The following is a 22,759-nucleotide window of genomic DNA, read 5'->3' on the forward strand; positions in this document are numbered from 1 at the left end:
CAAAGCTAAATTGTCCATAAGTTAACAAAAAAATTATGATTTAAATAATAGTATAAAAATTTTAATGGTATGAGACAATTATAAATATAATTTAATTCGGTATTTTCAAAAGTTATAAAAATTACTAGATGTGAATCAAAACTTATAGGAGTAGTAATTTAAATGATAATGTTCACTTTTTCTATTCACATGTTTTATATACAACATTTCACCATGTTAAACCAAGTACATACCCTTATTGCCATCTCCAATAACGTGAAAAGCATTCCCTAGCAGGGATAAATTTGTCCACTTAGATTTAATCCTTCGAATAATTATGTGTGTGAACTGAATTATGTTATTTATCAGACCGTCCAATCTTCCCAACGGCTCATCCAACGGCATTTGTCTAATGTTGACTCTCATCCGTTGAAGGAATGATTGTGGTTGGTATTACATGTGGGAATCCACACCGTTGAATTCATACATCCCTATCTACAAATCTTGTCTTTCTGTTGTTAATCAGATGGTCCATCTCTTGTTTAATGAATTTGAAATTTTTATTAAATTATTAAAATTGACACATTATACAACTGAAATACGCGATTTCATAGTATTAATTGGGTGAGCCAAGGCATGTATCATTATTAATTGGAACAATTGTTGTTCTTAATTACCTCTTTTCAAACTATATGTATAAATTCATTATTGAGAATTAAGTTGTTTCATAAAATAAAAATACTGCCACGGGTCCATTCATTTTACTCAATAAGTCAATAGATAATAAGTCGACATGGAGAGATTGTGTAAGTTTAATCAAATAGTTAGCTTATATGTATGTGTATGCAATTAATGTTCAATGTTTGTTTCAAAATTATTTGCTACATACACCTACTAATATATTCTCCATATTTAGTGTTCATAAATTGGATATCGATATAGTATGATATTTTCATATACTCCAATAAGTTACGAGTAAAATTTTGTTCACATAATTTGGTTTTTTCTGTGATTATCAAAATTTGATGTGCAATTTGAGTGTGTCGTTAAGCGTAAAATAAGACGAATTGACAATGATGAGGATTAATAGTTCGTGCATAACTAAGTAGAAAATAGAAATGAAAAACTATAGTAAGGTGTCGATATGCAACCCATGTTGACTGTTTAAGACTTTTCAGTATCTAAAAAATTCAATTGACATTTTTCACTTTAACACCAAACAAACTTACAATGAATCTTTATTTGTTGGAGAAAAACTCTCGTTAATCAAAATATGCTCACGAATATTATATGAGTAGGTCACGCATATAAATGCGTGTATGTATATGTTTGAAAATGGATTTGGAAGTGAGCAAGAATGTTGGAAGTGGGGAAGGTTGTTGACCTAGAACTAGCAATGGCAGTGACGTGGTAATTGACTTTGTCTTCATCATTAATTGTTATTAATGAATAGTAACAATATGTTGCTATCACACCCCCATATATTGTAGTATTGCTTTGCAACCATTGATCCTCATGCTTACCTTCTCACGACGTCATTATTTTTCTCAATACTGATAATTTTCAAAGTAAAAGAAATGAAAATACCATTTCAATCGATTCTTTAAAATCTTAATTTTGATATAGACTAAAGGTCCTTTTTGGTCCTTTACATATGGAGATTTTTTGATTTTGGTTCATAACATTATCTTTTGCATTATTCGGTCCCTCACAAATAAAAATGGGTCACATTTAGTCCGAATTGGACGGAAATGGTCAACTTTAACAGTTAACAAAAATTAATCGAATTTTGACCGGATTAGGTTAATAATTAAGTTAAGAATTAAGTTAATATTAAGTTAAAAATTACGCTACCGGAACCGGTCCTCTCCCCTCCGCCGCCGGAGCCGGTACTCTCCGCCGAAGTCGGTCTCCTCTCCTCCGCCACCATCTCAAAATCCCAAAATCCCATCAAAATCCTAACCGTAGCTTTATCATAGCCGCAGGAATCACTACTCCGAGGTGCAACTCGCGCCGATTCGTGCCATGGAAAGTGGAAACCGACGATTCCGGTGCGATCTCGCCGCCTCTGTGGAGGAACAGGAGCTCTAGTCCGTCGCTCCCCCTTCTCTCGCCGGATTCGCGAGCTCAGGCGATCGCGAGAGGGCGGTCGGAGCTCATGGAGATGGTGAGGCACATGCCGGAATCGTCGTACGAGCTCTCGCTCAAGGATATAGTCGAGCATCATCACAGAGCGGAGAATCAAATCGAAGGCGGTTCGGATCGAGGAGGAGCGGCGACGGGATTGAAGAAGGAAGAGAGCAGAAAAATTGAGCGGTGATTGAGCTTCGAGGATAACTGTTGTATAAGGGGTTCTTTTTGAATATGGCGTTTCCGGTTGCGTTTGTCTAAGAGAAGGAACAAAACTGTTGTTGTTGGTGGTGGTGGTGGGAGTGGGAGAGTTTCGCCGAAGCTGGAGGGGTGGAAGGGCGGTGGTGAGAGGGATTGGTGGAAGAAGAAATTTACGGGATCAAGCAGCAGAACTAGTAATACCAGCGGTGGCGGCAGCACCGGCTCTGGCGGTGGAGGAGAGGGGCGGTGGAAGAGAGGGGACCGGCTCCGGCGGCGGAGGAGAGGAGACTAGTTCCGGCAGGCAGTGTAATTTTTAACTTATTCTTAACTTAATTATTAACTTAATCCGGTCAAAATTCGATTAATTTTCGTTGACTGTTAAAGTTAACCATTTCCGTCCAATTCGGATCAAATGTGACCCGTTTTTATTTGTGAGGGACCAAATAATTCAAAAGATAATGTTATGGACCAAAATAAAAAAATCTTTATATGTTAAGGACCAAAAAGGACATTTAATCTTTGATATAACTTGAAACATATTAGTTCTATTTCAAGTGATTAATAAGTTTGTTTGATCATTGATGTCACGAGTGGGTGATGCTTCTAACAAAGTACTACAGTAGTACTATATTTAGCATTTACCTAGAGGTATACTTATAATTTAATTCCAATAGTAATGAATAGACATATTGTTGGTTCCACACAAGGCCATAATTCCTTTCCATAAATTGGGTTGCGCCTGTCCACCCAAAAATTTTAATTGGTCGAGAAAAAATAAAAAAATTACCAAATTCGAAATGCTTTATGTACAATGCAAAGATTTTTAGACCAGGCTTGACCCTCCTATGGATTTGGCTAACTATTCAAACCAAAAATTTTGTTAAACCTGACCCCCCCAAGTCAGGTTGGCATGTTAAGATGGCTGGAACTGTGGAAGTATATGGACTCAATGTTTGACTGTATCTTGCTGATACTCTCATTTATTAATTTTGGTAAATGTCAAGTGATTATAAAATGAATAAGAATTTACTATAGTCATGGTTCAATTAATTAATATTTGAAGGAGTAATTCCTTTCTTCTTGCTCAATAGGTTATGAATAAACATAAAATAAATTATGTCTTTTCCTCTTTGAATTCTAAGGCATTTGACCCCTCGAAAGTTTTTCGAAATGGGCAAGTTAGTCGGAAAAGTCTAACTAATTACTAATAAATTAGTTAGACTTTTCCGACGAACTTGCCCATTTCGAAAAACTTTCGAGGGGTCAAAGAGTCTTTTTATATTGAAAAAAGAAAAATAATTTAGCTATTTGTAATTAATTCTCTACATAAATTTATTTATAAGCAAGAAAAAGCATCGCATGATTGAGATATGGATGAATTGAACGTTTTCTTCTAATTAAATGAAAATTTTGGAATAATTAAATAATGCCCAACTTATAAAAATTTAAATAACTGTTTTGAATGATAATGGTTCGAAGTTGATTTGTATATTGGGTGGAAATTATGTACAATTATTTTATCTAGAGTTGAACAATGTCGTATTAAGTTTGACACTACAAATACAATTTTTTTTAATGATTAAACCCGAAACGATGTTCTACAGCTCCCACAAAATATTCACATAGTAATATACACGTCAACTAATCAAATATTTTAAAAGAAATTATAATACTAGTATTGATCAATTCTCTCCCTAAAAGTGTATACTAATTCAGAGCGCCCTTTTCGCCGTAAGCAGCAATGAAATCCAACAACTTTGTAGTCCCATTAACACCATTAACACAACCGGTTACCTCAATTTCTCACATACAATACTTTCCCATATATTCAATGCTCATACTTTAATGGGAACTCCCCGCTCTCTTGCAATTAGATTTGGTAAACACAAACACTTCCAATCAACCCAAAAAACCTACTTCTTCATCTCATCTCAAATTTGAAGCATGCAAACATACAACATTAATTCTCTTTTAATTTAACAAACAAACTCATCATATTTTCTCCCCATATTAGCTATAATTATTTCTCCTTTATTTCTGCAGGGCGGCAACCAATTTTTAAGACAAGAAACATAATAAGGGCGCAAAATTAGAAATTTGTTGTTTGATCATAAATAAATGGCGGCGGGTTCTCCACATTCAGAATCTCCAATGCGCCACGATGCAGCGGAGCATTCGCCATCGCCATCGCCATTGCCATCGCCGGTGTTGGGGCATGGACACAATCCAACGCATATGGTGATGGATGATCTGTTGGGATTGCTTCGGATTCGTATCAAGCGAGGCCTTAATCTCGCTGTGCGCGACGTCCGAAGCAGCGATCCCTACGTTGTTGTCAGGATTGGCAACCAGGTTCCCAATATCCTATTTTACATATTCATGCATTTATACTTTTAATTTGCATTTCAATGTGCATGTTTATATATTATATGATGGAATGCAGAGGATGAAGACCCGAGTTATCAGAAAGGATGTAAATCCAGAATGGAATGAGGACTTGACACTTTCTGTTACGGATGCCGAGCAGCCAGTTTTACTTGAGGTATACGACCACGACACGTTCAGCATGGACGACTCCATGGGAGACGCGGAGTTTGACATACGGCCGTTCGTGGAGGTCTTGAAGATGCACCCAACGGAGCTTCCAAATGGGAAGAGAATCAAGACGATACAGCCCTGCCGGAGCAACTGCTTGGTGGAAGAGAGCAGTGTTGTTTGGAGGGATGGCAAGATTATGCAGGACATGTGCCTGAGACTCAAAAATGTTGAATGTGGTGAGCTCCAAGTTCAGCTCCAATGGATTGATCTTCCTGGCTCTAAAGCTTTCTAGCCATCGTCATCGCTGCTCAAACTACGTTCACGTCTGATTTTTTGTATCTCACCTTTGTTTCATTGTTGTTGTTGCAAGTGTAAGTAAATATATTCAAACATGTCTTGATGATGATTCACTGAAATTGCCAACTTGATCATACTTCATAGTCAAATAAGCACAATTAAATTACCTTGGCAGATTTAGATGCATTTTTAGATTGGTGCAAGACTTCAAGATCGCAATATAGAGGAACGAACTTCTAAATTGGCTTAGCTTGTAGACAGCGAATGTGATGTCGGGCCGAATGATACATGAATAGAGGAGCATTCCAATGACTTAAAACATGGTCTAAATAATTAAAGTCAGCACACAAAATCAACAATTACAACTGATTACCAGAACCAGAACTCCAACGTATAATTTATCTTCAGATAATTCTTTCTTCTCTGGTTTCTTCGGAACCTTTGTTCGCCATATCTGTATTGACAATGAGCCAATTACTTGATGAGATCAAACTATAAAACACTGAAAACTTGTGTAAGACCATCTCACCTTAAGACAGGCCAAGGTTAAAAAAATCCCAAACTCATGTTACACTTCAAAAAACCATCAATTTTGGAAAAAGTTTATTTACACATGTAATTCGGCTGTAGAATTATGAATCATCATGCCGGATTCTTAGGTGGATTGATTATACGTGAACTTTAGATGTTTAGGCTGCATAAGAATCTTGTTCAAGAATCAAACGAGGTCATTATCAGTCTATGGCTGTGTAACGTGGGGTGTAAATTGTGCTATTTTTCATAATTGGAGGTTTTTAAAGTGAACACATAAGTTGGAAAAAAAAAATTTATTGCACAATACATACCTTCATTGAAAAAATATATGAAGTAGAGTCTTCTAGTTCTCACACCTAGAGACAAGAAATAAAACCACTTAGTTAAGTTATAAAATGTAAGAAGTCATAATATGGAGGAGCATATCAGTTACTAGTTGCTTCAATGCAAACATTTAACTAAACATACACCCTCAAAATGTCATAAAGCTAAACATCAACCTAGGGAAACCAAATAACCTATCAAGGAACAAATATGAAACATCTTTTAACTTCTGGAATTCAATAGATCATTGATAATCTTGTACTTGCCTTTCCTTCTCAGCCTCGGGAGGGAAAATTGAAAGCTTGAATGGACGGGGATTGGCAGGAACCTCATCTTCACGCCTTCTCTTAATCCCAAGAATTGCATTCGCGGATTTAGCTGCATTTTTAGACCGGTGCAAGTCTAAAAGTTTAAAGTTTGGTATATCGGCTAGCTGAATTGGAACTTCTATGAGATCCTCACAGTTCTTTATCTCGAGCCAGTTAAGTCTAGGGAAGTGATGGTGAGAAGCTATCCAGTTTTTCAGATTTGTTCTTCCAATATGCAAGACTTCAAGATGGCGAAAACCACCATCAGTTGCCTCCCAAGTTTCACCCCAGAACGCTTTGTCTTTGAGCTTAAGCACCTCAAGTTTGTCAAGTGAGGCCAGGACGGACATATGTGCCCAGTCGAGAGAAGTATCACATAGTGTTAGGCTCCTCAGTTTTGTCGGAAATTTATAAGCCGGAGGAAGGCCACGCAGTTGGCGCTCTGCTCCTGAACAGAGGATGATATCATTAATCAGCTTCAGCTTTTCAAGATTACCTAATTTCCCTAAACTATCAAAGGACCCTTTCTTGTTTTCCAAAAGCCAGGCTAGCTTTCCACGAACACCCAATTTCTTCAAATTCCGAGCCTTGCTAAAAACATCTTCACTACAACTCTCTGGTGAGATTGTTCCGAGTGTTTGAATCTGCTCACCTCCTTTACTATTTTTCACAATCTTGAAAGTAGCAGATGCGTTAGTCTTGAAATGCCTTAACTGGATCATGTTCATAATATCCACTTTGACATCAAGGGTACGAGATGTTGTGTCGACTATAAGAGTTTGGATGTTCCAAAGCTTTGAGAAAGCTGAAGGAAGCACTGCTGTGGTTGAATTGATAGCCAGGACAATGTACCTTAAGTGAACCAATTGGTACAACTCACCCGGGAGTTTAGTGAATTTGATCGGCTTGGCCTCTAAAACTCTTAGCAGCTTAAAATTAGCAGGAATGGCTGAAATGTATTCTGGCTGAATGGGGACTTCGTCTTTGGAGAAACAAACAAATGAGCGGACAGTCGGACCTTTAGGTTTTTCCACGAGAAATCTTGACACTTCAGAATGAATGCAAAGACGGCGACACTTGTACTCTTCATAAACTGGAGGTTGAAAACCTCCATCACTGATCTTGACTACTTGAAAGAAATTATCCCCTTCATTTCCAGCTTCAGTTCTGCAGAAATCACGTAGCAGATCATGAACACGACAAGTTTTAACTCTACCATCAGTCTTCAACTTCTCAGCTCTAACTAGGTTCCTATTGATAAGATCGTCCAGATAGCTTTCTGCAATTTCCTCCAAACTGATATTATCCCTTCGTTGTATCAGACCTTCAGCAATCCACATTCGAATCAGTTTCCACACCGGGATCTCAAAGTCTTCAGGAAACATTCCCACATAGAGAAAGCATTCTCTCAAGTGCGAAGGTAACTTTTCATAGCTCAATGATATGATCTTAGCCATTCGTTTATCGTTGTCAAGATTTAGATATGTATTGAAACTTTCCGTGACTTTCTCCCAGGCTCGTCTAATGACACTCATATCACCGTTAGCAGAAAACTTCTTTACAAGAATGCCTCCTATGACTACTATTGCAAGTGGCAACCCACAACATCTTTTAGCTATTTCCGTTCCTTCAAAGTGCAGCTCTTGAGGGAACTCACGTTTACCAAATACCTCCAACTGCAGAAGCTCACAACTCTCATTATGATTCAAGAAACGCAACATATGAGGACCTCTAGAGCGATTAGTATACCAACCCACTTCCACTAGCCTGCTGGTTATCAAAACCTTGCCCTTCTTACTGGTCGGTAAAGCAATTTGGAGTTTTTCCCAATCAGCAGGTGCCCATACATCATCCATGACTAGTAAGAATTTCACATTTGCCAGATGATTAGCCACCAAACCTGCTAACTCCTCGTTACTTTTGCTGCTAATCTCCTCAGATATCTTAGTGAACTCTTTCAAAATTGAAAGAAAGATATCTTTATTAGTGAAATCTTGAGAGACATAAACCCATATGCGCACTGGGAACTGGTACTTGATCTGTTGATCATGAAAGATCTTACCAGCAAGTGTAGTCTTTCCAAGGCCCGGCATCCCAATGATGGAGATGACATCAAGATGATCAGTTTCTTCAGCAAGAAATCCCATTAAAGTTTTTGCCTCATCTTCAAAACCCACAACATTGTGTTTCCTAAGTATGGGGGCCTGTTCAAATGATTAACAAAATATACAAGATCAATATAGAACAATTTTGTTAAACCAGAAACAAATTAAATCAATCAATAAGAGTCTAGCAGACTAGCCATTAAAGATTACTACTATTATTTTATGGTCCCAAGATTTTATAAGGATCTAGAGTTTATGTTTAGATTCCATCGAAAATACTATCTTTGAATAACGGCAGCAGGGTCACTTGTGATGACAAAAAAATTTCTTTAGTTGCTGAAAAATATGAACACATACATGTATTGTCCATTATCTAGAATTCTAAACAATAAAGAAAGACAGTTCTTTCATATAAGAATGCTGAAAGATATCTTAAGCAGTATGAATTCACCACACTTAAAATTTTATGTTACAATCAAAAAACAAAACACTAATGAAGTTGGTGTAGTTCGTCCATACCCCGCGACTAACATTTATTGGTTGACATTAATGTATGCATCTCAAAAATATACAAAAGAATTTGATCTCAATTATATATATTACCATCTCAACTTGTTTTACTTCGCATGATCATCGTTTCTCTGTATATACAATTATAAGAATTGCACAATATGAGTCCAAAGCTAGGAGATAATTATCAACAAAGGAAGATGATTGGAACCAATTAAGAGATAAAACGGTTATTACTTTTCTATTTGGTAATTATCAAATACTTGTATTCAACTATTATTCACAATAGCGTCAGTTCATAAACAAAGGGGATAAAAAAACATTAATGTAGGGTCATATTGATATGAATCGAATTGTAGTAATTTTTTTCTTTTAGTTTATGCACTTTTTAAGTGTTTCATAGATTCACTTGGATGCTAATTGAATCCTATAGGTGGTGGATCGAAGCAAGCTACTGAACAAATGACGGAGTTTGGGACATAAAAGACCATCAAAGAGTCGTGTGCATGTTGTCAATGGAATCTCGCCCAAAAAGCATATTACGGACCACACAATGTGTTTACAAGCCACACGGCCCACGTAATTTAGTTCTTTTCTGTGGCATTTCTTTTTATCTGTGTTGTGTTGTCCTAGACAACAATAGGTTAATGAGTAGACACTTTGAGACGTGTTCAACTTATCTTAGTCATACAATTCTCATGAAGTATTCAACGGAGAGGGAAACAAACACGGCCTTTAATTGCATTGAATCAAGTTATAGGATATAATCTTGGTTACATGTGTTGAGCAATTCCCAATCATGTTAGGATAGTTCTCGCTTGTTAAAGCTTTTCAGTTAAATTATCTTCATGTGGATTCGGCTCTCACTTTGTTAGCTTTACTCTTGTGATTAGAATTAATTTTACAATAATTTGTTATGAATTTTTATGTATCTATATGCCCATAATATATACTCTAAAATATGCAACATATAGTCTTGAGAACCTGTGTGTGGATGAAGGCATTAAGCAATGTTGCATAATATCCTTGGATCTCAATAATAATATATGGATGTCGTTCCATTGCTATAACTGATTATCATATGATTATTCATCTAGAATTATGTTGTGAGATTATTTTAGGTGGAGGGTGACTGTAACTTATTATTATTACAATATATGATTATCAATTTAGGATTAAATTGTAACATTAAATATAATACATATTCAATCATAAGATATAATCTTCCGAGCCGAATTAGCAAAGTTAAAAATAAAACATGAGTCAAGCTTGATATATTAAACTACAATTTGATTTTTACTTTTATCTGTGTAGTATATCACTGATTATTTATTTATTCTGAACTTATAGTATTTCTTATGAAAATAATGTATTTGAGACATTGATTAAATATTACTCCATAGTGTACAACCATTTATCATTTCAAAGTAATTAGTGAATTTATATATACATTTAACAAAGTAAATTCATATGGACACTTGAAGGAGTAATGTGCATTTATTTGGACCAATAATAGTATTCTGTCCACCTACCACCCACAGTCAATTCCGAAAGAAATCTACTTTACTAATTATACTCAATTCCAATTTTAGGATCCACAATTCAACAATAGATTAGCATAAATCGAAGGAAATATGAGAGATGAAAGGAGACAGAAAAAGCTGACCTCAATTCGTTCAGGCGGATCTACGTCGTCGACAGGGAGGAAGGCGATATCAAATTTGCTCTTGTCGCCGTAGATATCTTTGATCTTCCGGCAGACGGAGTCAACCTGGTCAGCGATATCGATTTTTGCTGACCAAAATTTGGAAATGAAATTTTTGTTTCTATTATCGGCGGCGTGCGTAACGAAGGAATCGATGACGTCTTCGGCTTCGTTGACGACGCTCTGGATTTGTCGGCCGAGCTCGCGCAGGACGGCGTCCTTGCGCCGCCTCTTCAAGGAGTCCTTGAGAAAGGCTTTGAACAGACGGAGATCGTTCTCCAACTTCTCCAGATCACTCTTCACATCTTTTATTAGATATACGTGGTGGACCAGTAGCTGCTTCAGGTTTTCAAGGAGGAATTCTACTGCTGCGTCCGCCATTAAAAACCTCTCTCTCTCTGCAGTGTAACTGATTTGGGGTTTTAGTTTTCTGGTAAACGCACTAACAAAATTGACCAATTTCTATAACATAGTAGGAGTAGTAGTACGGAGTATTTTTTTGGCAATACTTTTGACAAAGACCACCTCCCCAGCAATATTTTGATATAATCGGATTATGGCTCAATTGTTATAAATTGTTAACAATTTTAAGTAGACACTCGCTCCGACCATAAAAATATGAGCAATGGATATGACTGTCTGTCGCTGCAGGGGCAGCAGTAGTAGTTGGCAACGGAGGGACAAATCTTGCTATTTGAGTTCGAATCTCACTAGTCGCATAATTAATATGAGGCCTTGGGCTATGGGCTTCTGGCAGTCACTGGGTTAGGCCTCTCCGTTAACGAGCTATTTGCCTTGCTTCTTTGTTTAGTTATGACGATTGCTTCTTGAGTTATCTTTCAATATTAACAATGTTTAAATATCAATACTTAATGGTCAACTTTAACAATTGAAAATATAATATTCCTATCACTTTAAGGTGGTATATCATGCATACTAGTATCAACCCCGTGCGTTACACGGTCTATTAAATTTTCTCATATAAAATTGAAAATTTAAATAAAATAAATTATGATAAAAAATAAAATTATATAGAGTTTTTAATCACTAATACAATATAAACTAATGACATTTAATTACGAAGGAATTTTGATTATGTTATTAATAATTTTTGGTAATGTTGGAAAATCAAAATAACTTTCCATATTGTCTTGTAGATTTTTTTTAATAATGTTGAAATTTTAATTTAATACTTATATTGGAATTAATTACATTGTTCATCAATCCATTTAATTACTAATCATATAACATTCAATAATTTCACTATTAGAAAATCAATTAACAATAGCAAATTAGTCAAGTCCATTAATAGATCAAAATGCAACCAAGAAATGAAAATTTCAATAAAAAATAGAATCTCAAATCATTTATGCTCATGCAGCTCTGCCACATCGCCCATCGGCCCTTATCTATCTCCAATAGCTCATCGTTTCCAACACTTTCATTTGCGTCGACACCATCTTCTCAGCCAGGCCAGTTTGCTCCCATATGTAGATAAGAACTTCAAACATAGTCAACTACAGACCCCCCATATTGCACTTTCGAGAAATATTTTCATTTGTGAATAATGTGAACACAACCTATCATTTGTACTATAAAATTTTATAAAATACTTATCAATTTCAAAACCAAATTTGGCAATGTGAATGCGTCCATGATGTCAACCTTTGATTGATAAAGTTATGGTAGATTGCTAATAGAGAAATCTCATTTCCATGGTTTTAACTATCCTCTCTGATAAGAACATGACAACAAATATTAGTAACATAATAATTACACTTAAAGAATGCATAAAATGTAGAAATATGAAAAGATACTATTAATAGAAAGCAAGAATCATACTGAAAACAAATTCGTAGAAAATTCAGTAATGTAATAGATTATAGGTAAAGGTAATGAGAAAGTGAGTAATAAGCTAGTGAATGGCACATATATATAGAAAAAAATATATAGAGAAGTTATAGTGTGTTAAAAATTTACATTAAATTATTATTAATACAATTCCTAATAATGTGGCGGTTACAAAGTTACAAATCTTCTAATTCGTGTAACCCCAATTCCATGGTTGATCTATGTAATGATTATTATTGAAATATTGAAATTAAATTACAATTATTAAAAATTTATAACAGCCAAATGAAGAAAACTTCCAAGCCAAAAATTTATAACGGCCAAAATATAAATAGATGAATTGATTCAAATAATTTTTATAAATGGTGATTAAATTTGTAATAGCTATATTTATAAATTGAATTAACTTTTTGATTGGTCAACCAAAATATCTAAATTTTATTAAACAATCCAAAACTTATAAATATTTGCAATTAAAGGAAAAACTTGTCTTTTATATATCGCATTCTATCAAAATTAAAGGCACTTAAGCATCAAGTTCTTGAGAATTTGTTTGTGTAATCAACTAATTTAAGGTCAGTTAAACACATCAACTCCATGGGAAGAGTAAAAAACGAGCGGTCCTAATTGATTCATCGATATGGAGTATAAGACTTTACTGATCTCAAATTAGGAGTACATTTCTAAGCTGCAACAATTATTTTCCCAACTTTTGCATTAAGCTTTGTTACCAACACGATCTCCAAGTCTTTCATATCATCATTACTATTTTTTCTGTTCTATTATAAGTAAATAGTATTTTTTTTTAAATGTTACATTCTAGTAATTAATATATTTCTTATAATAAAAATAACATTCTCTACTTTATATTCTACTATATTTTATTTGCTTACAAAACAATATTATATAAAATGCTCTATTTGAAATGGAAGGAGGAGTATTGAATAGTAGTGTTCCTACTTATGATTAAAGTTATTATTATAATTATTTTTTTCTTTCTTCTTCTTATTATTTTTGTTAGTACTTAGCTATGATTATGTTTTTATTTCTTACTCCCTTTTAATACATGGTATCATCATTCTTTGCATTCACTTATCATGAGCATGACAATCATGTTGTTTGGTCAAACCTCCTCTGCAACATGTCTACGCCCTTTCGTGTCGTTCTAATGTGTGTTGTTCAGTTAATATTATTATTATTATTATGTTGTCATCGTATCGTGCCGCGTCAATTCAAATATGATCATGTTGTGTATAGCTATTGTTCGAATATGATCGTGGCATGTCAGGTTTGTGTTTCTCGATCTTGAGAATTTTCTTAACGGACCGTAGTTTAATTTGAGTTGAATAGATTAAATTGTTTGCAAGTCAACACAATAAAAACTCAATGTACGACCATGTTGCATATATAGAAATGATAAACCATTTTTGATAAACCAATTAAAATCATTTTATTCTTACTTTGGATTTGGAGCACTATTTTGTGGGGACCGAAATGAGGAGCATATTTTATATATCATGATTCATCACGTCCATATTGATGGACCATATTAGTATATAAAGTTTAACGAAACCTTTCAAAAAAAGATGCCCAATAATTAACTGGAACTTGTACCAAAATCTAGAGAGAGAAAAGAGAGCAAAAATGGCGGACGCTGCGGTGGAGTTCCTGCTGGAAAATCTGAAGCAGCTGCTGCTCCACCACGCGCAGCTAATCAAAGACGCCAAGGGCCAGGTGGAGCAGCTGCAGGAGAACGTCGGATTCTTCAAATCGTTCCTGAAGAAGGTGTCGAGTAAGAAGCTGCGCAAGGACGAGGCGCTGAAGCCGCTGGTTCGCGACATCCGCAGCGTGATCTACGACGCCGACGACGTAATCGACGCCTTCGTCACCCAGGCCGCCGAGAAAAAGACCCACAGCTACTTCTCCAAATTATTCAACGCCTCCAACGGCCTTAGCCTCATCGACATCGCCGAGAAGGTCGACGCTATCTGCCGCCGGATCACCCAGATCTACGGCGGCAAGGACAAGTTTGACCTCGTCAATCTCGCCAACGCCAACGATGGCCCTGACGAAGACGCTCTCCAGGTACCTTTTCCCCTCTCTCTCTCTCAGTTGTAACTACTTTCAATTCATTCATTTATCATCGATTAAACTATAGTATCACTCCTTAATTAGCCATCATATTTATAGATGTTGTTAATTAACTCAATAAGCGGATGTTTGGTAGGGCAGATAACTTATTTAGGGATGAAATTCTATGAACAAATGACTCAAACTCCCAATGTAACTAACATTGCTTTGAATACATGAACTCTTTGAAACAGCCTACACCATCAAGAAAAGATAATGTGGTGGGTCTAAAAGATGAGGCTGACAAGATAGTTGGGTATCTCAACGCAAGCACTTTGTATGTGGATGTCATCTCCATCATTGGCATGCCTGGCCTGGGCAAGACTACATTGACCGGAAAGATCTATCACGATCCCGACATCAAATACCAATTCCCCACCCGTATATGGGTTTACGTCTCTCAAGAGTTCAAAGTGAAGGAGGTGTTTCTTTCCATTTTGAGACAGATGGTGACCAACCTCAACGAGGAAGAGTACGTTAAAAAGAGCGCATCAGAGCTCGCTGACGAGATATCGGGTGTTCTAGAGGAAAGCAAGTTCTTGCTAGTGATGGACGATGTGTGGGAGCCTACGGATTGGGAGAAGCTCAGAGTCTGTTTGCCTAAGCATAACTTGACAGGGAAAGTCATGATCACCAGTCGTCAAGTGGACGTGGGGAGGTATGCCAACCGCTTCAGGGAGCCGCACCATTTGCGTAACTTGAATTTACAGGAGAGTGTTGAGCTTCTACAGTGGGAGGTTTTCAGCAAGCCCGAGTTCCCTTCTGAGTTGAATGGTGTTGGGAGAGAGATTTCTGAGCATTGCGACGGCCTGCCACTGGCTATTGTGGTGATCGGAGGCGTTCTTGCCACCAAGGTTTCAAGATCTGTTGCTGCTTGGGAGAAAGTTTCCACTAGTGTCACTACGTTCCTCCAATATGATTCACAGAACCGCATGGAAAAGATCATATCTTTGAGTTATGAGAAGTTGCCTTACCACTTAAAGGAATGTTTCCTTTATCTGGGGATGTTTCCAGAAGATTTTGAGATCCCAGCATGGAAATTGATCCGGATGTGGATTGCAGAAGGACTAATACAGCCTAAGGATGGCCTTAGCATGGAGGAGATTGCTGAATTCAATCTCGATGATCTGATCAATCGGAATCTAGTTAGGGTTGAGAGATTGAAGGCCGATGGGAGAGTCAAGTCGTGCCGAATTCATGATATGTTACGTGAATTCTGCAGGGTTGAAGGTGGAAAGACAGGGAGAATTTCCTCCAAGAAATCAAGCCGTCTAGTGATGGAGGGCTTCAACCTTCCGTCAATGATGGGGAGAAGCATCGTCGCCTCTGCATTCACTCACATGTCGTGGAATTTCTCAATAAAAACCCAAGAGGCCCTTACGTTCGCTCGTTTGTTACATTCTCTGAGGATATAGAGCTGCCAAGTGACAAAATCTCGGCCATTACTGCAGCTTTCAAGCTTTTGAGAGTTTTAGAAGCAAAGCCCCTCAAATTCAGCAAACTACCAAGTGATTTCTATCAGTTAATTCATTTGAGGTACCTTGCACTATCCATGAAGCTGGACTCGAACTCAAAGGCTTCTATTCTCCCTAAAGCCTTCAACAAGCTTTGGAACATACAGACTCTTGTAGTTGACACAACATCGCGTGCTCTTGAAATCAAAGCAGATGTCATGAGCATGACTCAGCTAAGGCATTTGAAGACGAACGTGTGCACCACTCTAGCCAAGCCAGGTAAAGACAGCAAAGAAGGCGAGAAGCTTCAGAGCCTAGGCACAATGTCACCAGAGAGCTGCACAGAGGCAATATTCGACAGGGCTCGCAATCTGAAAAAGCTTGGAATTCGTGGCAAACTATCCTTATTCCTTGATGGCAAGAGTGGATCATTTGATAGTTTGAGGAAGCTGAGCAATCTTGAGAAACTGAAGCTTCTCAATGATGTTTTCCCAAAGGCGGCTTCGGATGGGAAGCTTGACGGCCTCCCCCCGGCCTATAAATTCCCGGTGAAACTGAGGAGCCTGACTCTACTGAACACGTTTCTGGATTGGACTCACATGTCTGTTATAGGATCATTGGAGAAATTGCAGGTGCTGAAGCTCAAGGACAATGCGTTTGTGGGAAGGCGTTGGCAGGTGGATGAGAGAGGCTTCGACGCTCTTGAGGTTCTGCACATTGGTCGGACGGATCTGTCGATCTGGATGGCGTCTGCGCATCATTTCCCCAGCCTTAAACGGCTCGAGCTGCACAACTGTGAGAAGCTTAAAGAAGTTCCCATAGCGCTGGCTGATATTCCCAAGCTGGAATACTTGGATTTGCAGCGCTGTAAGGAGGCAAATGCCTCTGCCAAGCTTCTTGCGGCCAAGAAGGATGGCGCCCCCTTCACCCTCTCCATTTTTCCTGCAGAAGCATGAAACTATGTGGTAAGTTAAATCAGTTTGGAATCCACCATTACTTGATTCTCCATATTCCTACGTATGAATTTTTATGCTATACATAAATTCTGGTTTGCACATAAAGTAAAAGAATGACTTATATAGATGACTATATTTACACTACTTCACCTGCTATTCACTGTAATTTGTCAAAAATTGATAATCATGTGAAAAATCAGTATAATTGAACGTTCGTGTATTCAAAGGTAGAGTTATAGTTCAAGTGCAAAACTAGGATTGATTGAAGTGGGGTTGCTTGTTACCTAGCTTTTTTGAGATTAAACTGATGAATTTATGGTCTGCCTACTAAATTGATGGATTCATGTGAAGTAAGCCAGTGAATGAGATTTGATATTAAGAAGATTCATGTATTATTAGAGTACTAATAGAACAAGAAATGCAAATATAGAAGTAATAATACATTTAATTTCTGAAACGCATGCAGGCACTTCATGCAAAGAAGTGACTGGAGTTGGAGATTATGCCTACTGAATAACTGAATCAGTGCATTATTGGATTATCTTGTATTTTCATTTGGGTCCTATCTTTGTATGTTGTGCAATTTTAGTGATAAATATTGTGGACTGATGTTCAATAATAATCATGTTGTCGTTTGGATTTTGGTGGAAAGACATATTCCAAGGTCCCTCCACTTTTATATTTTATGACCACATCTTGTAATTTATTTATTTTAATGGATTCTTCTAATTCAATAATTTGATTTCATTAATTTCCATAAGTAACGGAACTAACAGATTTGTGAAATTTTAGTAGACTGCAATTCTTTTTCAATTTTGTAAACTAAGATATGACATGGAACCATCCTAAGAAAATATGACATGGAACCAAATTAAATTTTCATTTATTGATTTGTATGGGTAATGACACCTGCGATTAGGGATGTCAATGCAATTCCTGCAACATGTAGATTGACTCGCCCACTAAATTTAGAGATTTAGCCGTTTAGGATTTAAAATTTTGTAGTCCGGTAAAATTATACTAATTCGATTAGCCCACAATCTGAGTGTGCCTAACTCAAAATCTGATGGCTAGCCCAAGGATTGGACCTTGATGCAACTATTGTCAATTACTTCTTCTTGTTTGACACTTAATCCAATACTTTATTAAAGATTTTTCATAATGTAAATAACTATAAAAAAACATTCAATTTTATATTTAATATACATATATTAAATTTTTATTAATATAATATAATATAATATAGATAAATTAAAAAGAATAAATTAACTAGTAGTACTACTATTAGATACTCCTAATATTTAATTTCTAGACTATTTTTTAAAATTTCTCAAATGTTTAATTTTTATTTTATATATATAAACTTCAAATTAATATTTTAAAATTATCATAATTAAATGTGTTACAATCTGTAAATATAATTAATTTTCATCCTTATGTATTGGATTGAAAACATATTTATTTTATCGACAGTACCCTGAAGCTCGAACCTTTATCATTATCAATTGGAATTCTTTATATGCATTCAAATGTAGTAGTTACCGGCATATTACACCCATGGTTAAACTAAAAAAGGAATTTGGGTGTGAATACGATTTCTGATAATGGACGCAAGTATAAAAATGATGAAAAGATCAAAGTTGTAATGAATGGAAAAAATCAAATTTTGAGCACGTTATAAAACAACTTTTATTCCACATTATCTCATCTAGTTGGATTCTTATAATTTGATCAACTATTCAAAAAGCAGCAATCAAATTATTGGAGAGAAGATGCGATAGTGTGAGGGAGAAGTAGAGAGTAGAGAGTAGAGAGAGAATTTAAGAAGAATGGCGGACGCAGCAGTAGAGTTCCTGCTGGAAAACCTAAAGCAACTTCTAGTCCACCACGCGAATCTGCTGAAAGACGCCAAGGATCAAGTGGAGAAGCTGGAGAACCATCTCCGCCTCTTCAAATCTTTCCTCAAAGACGCCCCCAAGCACTGGAGGGACGACGACAAGCTGCGCGAGCTCATCCGCCGCATCCGCAACGCCGTCTACGAGGCCGAGGACATCATCGACGCCTACGTCACCCAGTCCGCCGAGAACAAGAGCAAAGGCTACTTCCATCGAGCCTTCCAGGGCCCCCCCAAGACCATCAGCATCGCCACCAAGGTCGAAGCCGTGCTTCAGAAGATCGATGATATCTACAAGGATAAGAACAATATCATCGATTTCGCCAACATCACTGTTCACGATGCCGCCGATCACAACGACGACAAGGTCAGTCAACGCCTTCTAGATCTCTTCACTTGATCCTTAATTCCAATTATTATTACTACTATTTAATTAGTGTCATTTTATTAGGACTTAAAAGCCCTTTTATTTTGCTAATCTCGCTCTAAATCATATAATACTTGTCCAAAACCCAATGTCTCTTGTTAGATTGGAAGAATATTCGAATATTTGTTGTATATAATCTGCTTTTTTGATTGATTTTTGTGAGTTTGTATGAATGTATGATACAGGCCCCTCAAGTTAGGGAAACGAATGTGGTGGGTTTTGACGACGAGGCCAAAAAACTGAAAGAATATCTGTATGCGGATTGCGAGGAGCTTGAGGTGATCACTATTGTTGGAATGCCTGGGCTTGGCAAGACGACGTTGGCAGGGAAGATCTTCCGCGATCCAGAAATCCAGTACGAGTTCCCCACACGTATATGGGTGTATGTATCGCAAGAGTTCAAAAGGAAGGATATCTTTCTAGCCATTCTCAAAGAGTTCACCAGACTCACTGATGACATCAAAACCAAATCCGACAAGGACTTAGCCAACATGGTGCTCGGCTACCTGGACACCGGAAGGTTCCTGCTCGTCATGGATGATGTGTGGAGTTGTGAGGATTGGGACAAACTTCTCATTGCCTTGCCAAAGGGAAATCCCAGGGGTAAAGTCATCATCACTAGTCGTCAGAAGGAACTTGGGTGGCATGTGAACCGTCGTAGGGGCCCTCACATGTTGCGTTTCCTTACACTGGAGGAAAGTAAGTTGCTTCTGCAGTTGGAAGTCTTCCAAGAGCCCAAGTTCCCTCAGGAGCTAGAAGCTGAAGGAAGCCTCATCGCAGAGCGATGCGATGGCCTTCCTCTTGCAATTGTAGTCATTGGAGGCATCCTTGTCAAGAAGTTTTCAGGGGACACGTCCGCCATGAAATCTACTTGGCAGGATGTCTCTAAAAGCTTCGACACCTACCTCAAGGACGCGGACGCGGGCAAACGCATGGAGAAGATTATACTGTTAAGCTATGAGAAATTGCCTTACCACTTGAGAGAGTGCTTTCTTTACTTCGGAATGTTTCCAGAAGACTATGAAATCTCTGCATGGAAATTGACTCGTCTATGGATTGCAGAAGGACTAATACAACAGAAGAATGTCAGTCTCGAAGAAACCGCAGAGAACTATCTCGAGGAGCTTATCAACAGAAACTTAGTCAGAGCAGTCAAGTTGAAGTTCAATGGGAAAGTTAAGACATGTCGGATCCATGACATGCTTCGCGACTTCTGCTTAACCGAAGCTGGAAAAGACCGCGAAGGTTTCCTGCAAGAAATCAAGATGTCCAAGGATGAAGGCTTCCAGCCATCGGTTTCAGCTTCATCAGAACTCAACTTTCGTCGCCTCTGCATCCACTCCAATGTCCTGGACTTTGTTTCCAGGAAGCCGTACGGCCCTAGTGTTCGTTCATTTGTTTGTCTCCCGAGGGATGAATCAATCATGCCCCTAGGGGACATCTCACACATCCCTGGAGGCTTCAAGCTTCTTCGAGTTCTAGACGTTGAGCCCATCAAGTTCACCAAACTCCCGAGCGACATGTACCACTTGCTTCACCTGAGGTACCTCGTCCTATCAGTGAGTCTAAAGTTCCTCCCATCAACATTTACAAAGCTATGGAACATCCAAACTCTGGTCGTCCGGACGGATTCCCAAACACTCGCAATGAAAGCGGACATTCTCAACATGACGCAGCTACGCCATTTCAAAACCAACGCCTCGGCCACTCTGGAACTAGCGGGAAAAAGCAGCAAGGGCGCGGGTGAGAAGATCCAGACACTCGGGACCATCTCACCTGAGTCCTGCACTGCGGATGTCTTTGATAAGGCACGTAACTTGAAGCGTTTGGGCATTCGCGGGAAACTATCTCTGCTCCTGGATGACAAGAGTGGCTCATTCGAGAGCCTGGGAAACTTGAGCAACCTCGAGAAGCTGAAATTGCTAAACGACGCATTCCTCGCTCCGCCATCAGGGATGCAGCTGAGGGGACTCCCGCAGGCGTACAAGTTCCCGCCAAAACTGAGGATCTTGACATTGTCGGCGACAGCCTTGGAATGGCGGCACATGTCGATCATAGGGTCGCTTGATAAGCTGGAGGTGTTGAAGCTTAAGGATAAGGCGTTCCAAGGCGAGATTTGGCAGGCGAACGATGGGGGGTTTCGGCATCTTGAGATCTTGCACATTGGCCGCACGGATTTGAAGATTTGGTTGGCTTCGCCCCATCATTTTCCGAGGCTCAAACATGTTGAGCTCAAAAACTGTAAGGATCTTCAGCAGATTCCGGTTGAGCTCGCTGAGGTCCCCAGTTTCGTGAAGCTCGACGTTTTTCGGTCAGAACGAGCAGCGGCGTCGGCAAGGAAGATAGAAGCTAAGACAAAGGATATCAAAGGCAATGTTGCAAGACAATTTAGGCTTTCCATTTTTCCTCCTGAGGCATGACCATTCCCTTCCTAGCAAAACAGGTATGCTTAACTTTTTAATTTGACTATTTGAGTTATCAGTTAAATTTTTTTTTACCTTAAAAGTACTCAATCTCTATAGATTATCAATCTAATCTGTTATCTAAAGTAAATGCATCGATTGATAAGGCTGAAGGAATCACAATTTTTATTGATGGCTTGATGATCTAAGGAAGGCATTTGCATTTGTCGCCGAAGAGAAGAGAAGTGAGTAGAGAGAACGTGGCCTGTGTATTTATGTATTGAATTTCATAGATAAGTGAATACTTTTTTTGCTGAATAACGGTTTGCTTATTCCGTCGGACCTTTGTTTGTAGATTTATTTTCAAAATTTGTGTCATGTCTAATACTTCAACAAATTTTAACTGCATATTTCACCTTTTTATATTTATGTCTATATTCAACTTTTATTATAACTAGTATCTACACTCCCGTGCGATGCACGCTTCAATTAATTTTACGGAAACTAATTTAATATATCACTTTATCATCACTCGAATTTGAAAACTAAAAAAACTAAACTTGCGAAACTTAACATCTACAAAATATTTACAATAGGGATATATATAAACTACATATGTATTTGTTCTAAAGTTTTCATCCTATTTTTTTCTCTTCTAGAATTCTCTACTTTTTTCTTATATATTCTATCTATGCCTAAATATTTCTATTATAAATTATCTTCAAATTTTAATTACAAAAATCAGGCTTTTTATTTATTTGAACACATTCCGTACAATAAAAATACTAACATAAGAAGACGATGAAACACTACTCAGTTGATAAAACATTTTTTCTCAATTCAATAGGTTAGGAATTCAGATCATCACGAGAATAAATAGGGAATCTTTATTGATCATTTTTTTCAGAAAATAAATAAAAGTTGTGGATTAAGTAGGTTTAAGATGGTTTTCTCAATTTCATATACAATTATACTTCCGCAAGTTACAATTTATATATTTAATATTCCTATCAA

General features: G+C 37.5%; 4 protein-coding genes and 1 pseudogene across 5 annotated transcripts; 4 read left to right on the forward strand and 1 right to left on the reverse strand.

Moving 5' to 3' along the window:
- Nucleotides 1-1,314: 1,314 nt before the first annotated feature.
- LOC125189443 lies at nucleotides 1,315-2,602 on the forward strand. Its single transcript, XM_048086721.1, has 3 exons — nucleotides 1,315-1,354; nucleotides 1,965-2,295; nucleotides 2,377-2,602. Exons 1-3 carry the CDS (start codon nucleotides 1,315-1,317, stop codon nucleotides 2,600-2,602), a joined length of 597 nt encoding a protein of 198 aa, XP_047942678.1.
- A 1,514-nt stretch (nucleotides 2,603-4,116) lies between these two features.
- Nucleotides 4,117-5,243, forward strand: LOC125190491 (protein C2-DOMAIN ABA-RELATED 4-like). The gene is made up of 3 exons (XM_048087816.1): nucleotides 4,117-4,189; nucleotides 4,354-4,662; nucleotides 4,754-5,243. Exons 2-3 carry the CDS (start codon nucleotides 4,429-4,431, stop codon nucleotides 5,138-5,140), a joined length of 621 nt encoding a protein of 206 aa, XP_047943773.1. The 5' UTR covers nucleotides 4,117-4,189; nucleotides 4,354-4,428; the 3' UTR covers nucleotides 5,141-5,243.
- A 123-nt stretch (nucleotides 5,244-5,366) lies between these two features.
- Nucleotides 5,367-11,079, reverse strand: LOC125190490 (putative disease resistance RPP13-like protein 3). 2 transcript variants are annotated; one of them, XM_048087815.1, is made up of 5 exons: nucleotides 10,593-11,079; nucleotides 8,374-8,515; nucleotides 6,270-8,265; nucleotides 5,991-6,035; nucleotides 5,367-5,599 (listed from the first exon to the last, which is right to left on the reverse strand). In XM_048087815.1, exons 1-4 carry the CDS (start codon nucleotides 11,010-11,012, stop codon nucleotides 6,023-6,025), a joined length of 2,571 nt encoding a protein of 856 aa, XP_047943772.1. In that variant the 5' UTR covers nucleotides 11,013-11,079; the 3' UTR covers nucleotides 5,367-5,599; nucleotides 5,991-6,022. The 2 variants fall into 2 exon arrangements, with proteins under 2 accessions (XP_047943772.1, XP_047943771.1); XM_048087814.1 differs by having other exon boundaries at nucleotides 6,270-8,515.
- Nucleotides 11,080-14,059: 2,980 nt separating this feature from the next.
- LOC125189092 lies at nucleotides 14,060-17,732 on the forward strand (annotated as a pseudogene).
- A 995-nt stretch (nucleotides 17,733-18,727) lies between these two features.
- Nucleotides 18,728-22,174, forward strand: LOC125190555 (putative disease resistance RPP13-like protein 3). The gene is made up of 3 exons (XM_048087881.1): nucleotides 18,728-19,283; nucleotides 19,529-21,786; nucleotides 21,913-22,174. The coding sequence occupies exons 1-2, from the start codon at nucleotides 18,852-18,854 to the stop codon at nucleotides 21,761-21,763; spliced, it is 2,667 nt and encodes an 888-aa protein (XP_047943838.1). The 5' UTR covers nucleotides 18,728-18,851; the 3' UTR covers nucleotides 21,764-21,786; nucleotides 21,913-22,174.
- The last annotated feature ends 585 nt before the right edge of the window (nucleotides 22,175-22,759 follow it).

Source organism: Salvia hispanica, chromosome 5 (genome assembly GCF_023119035.1).
Source record: "Salvia hispanica cultivar TCC Black 2014 chromosome 5, UniMelb_Shisp_WGS_1.0, whole genome shotgun sequence".
Classification (NCBI taxonomy): domain Eukaryota; kingdom Viridiplantae; phylum Streptophyta; class Magnoliopsida; order Lamiales; family Lamiaceae; genus Salvia; species Salvia hispanica.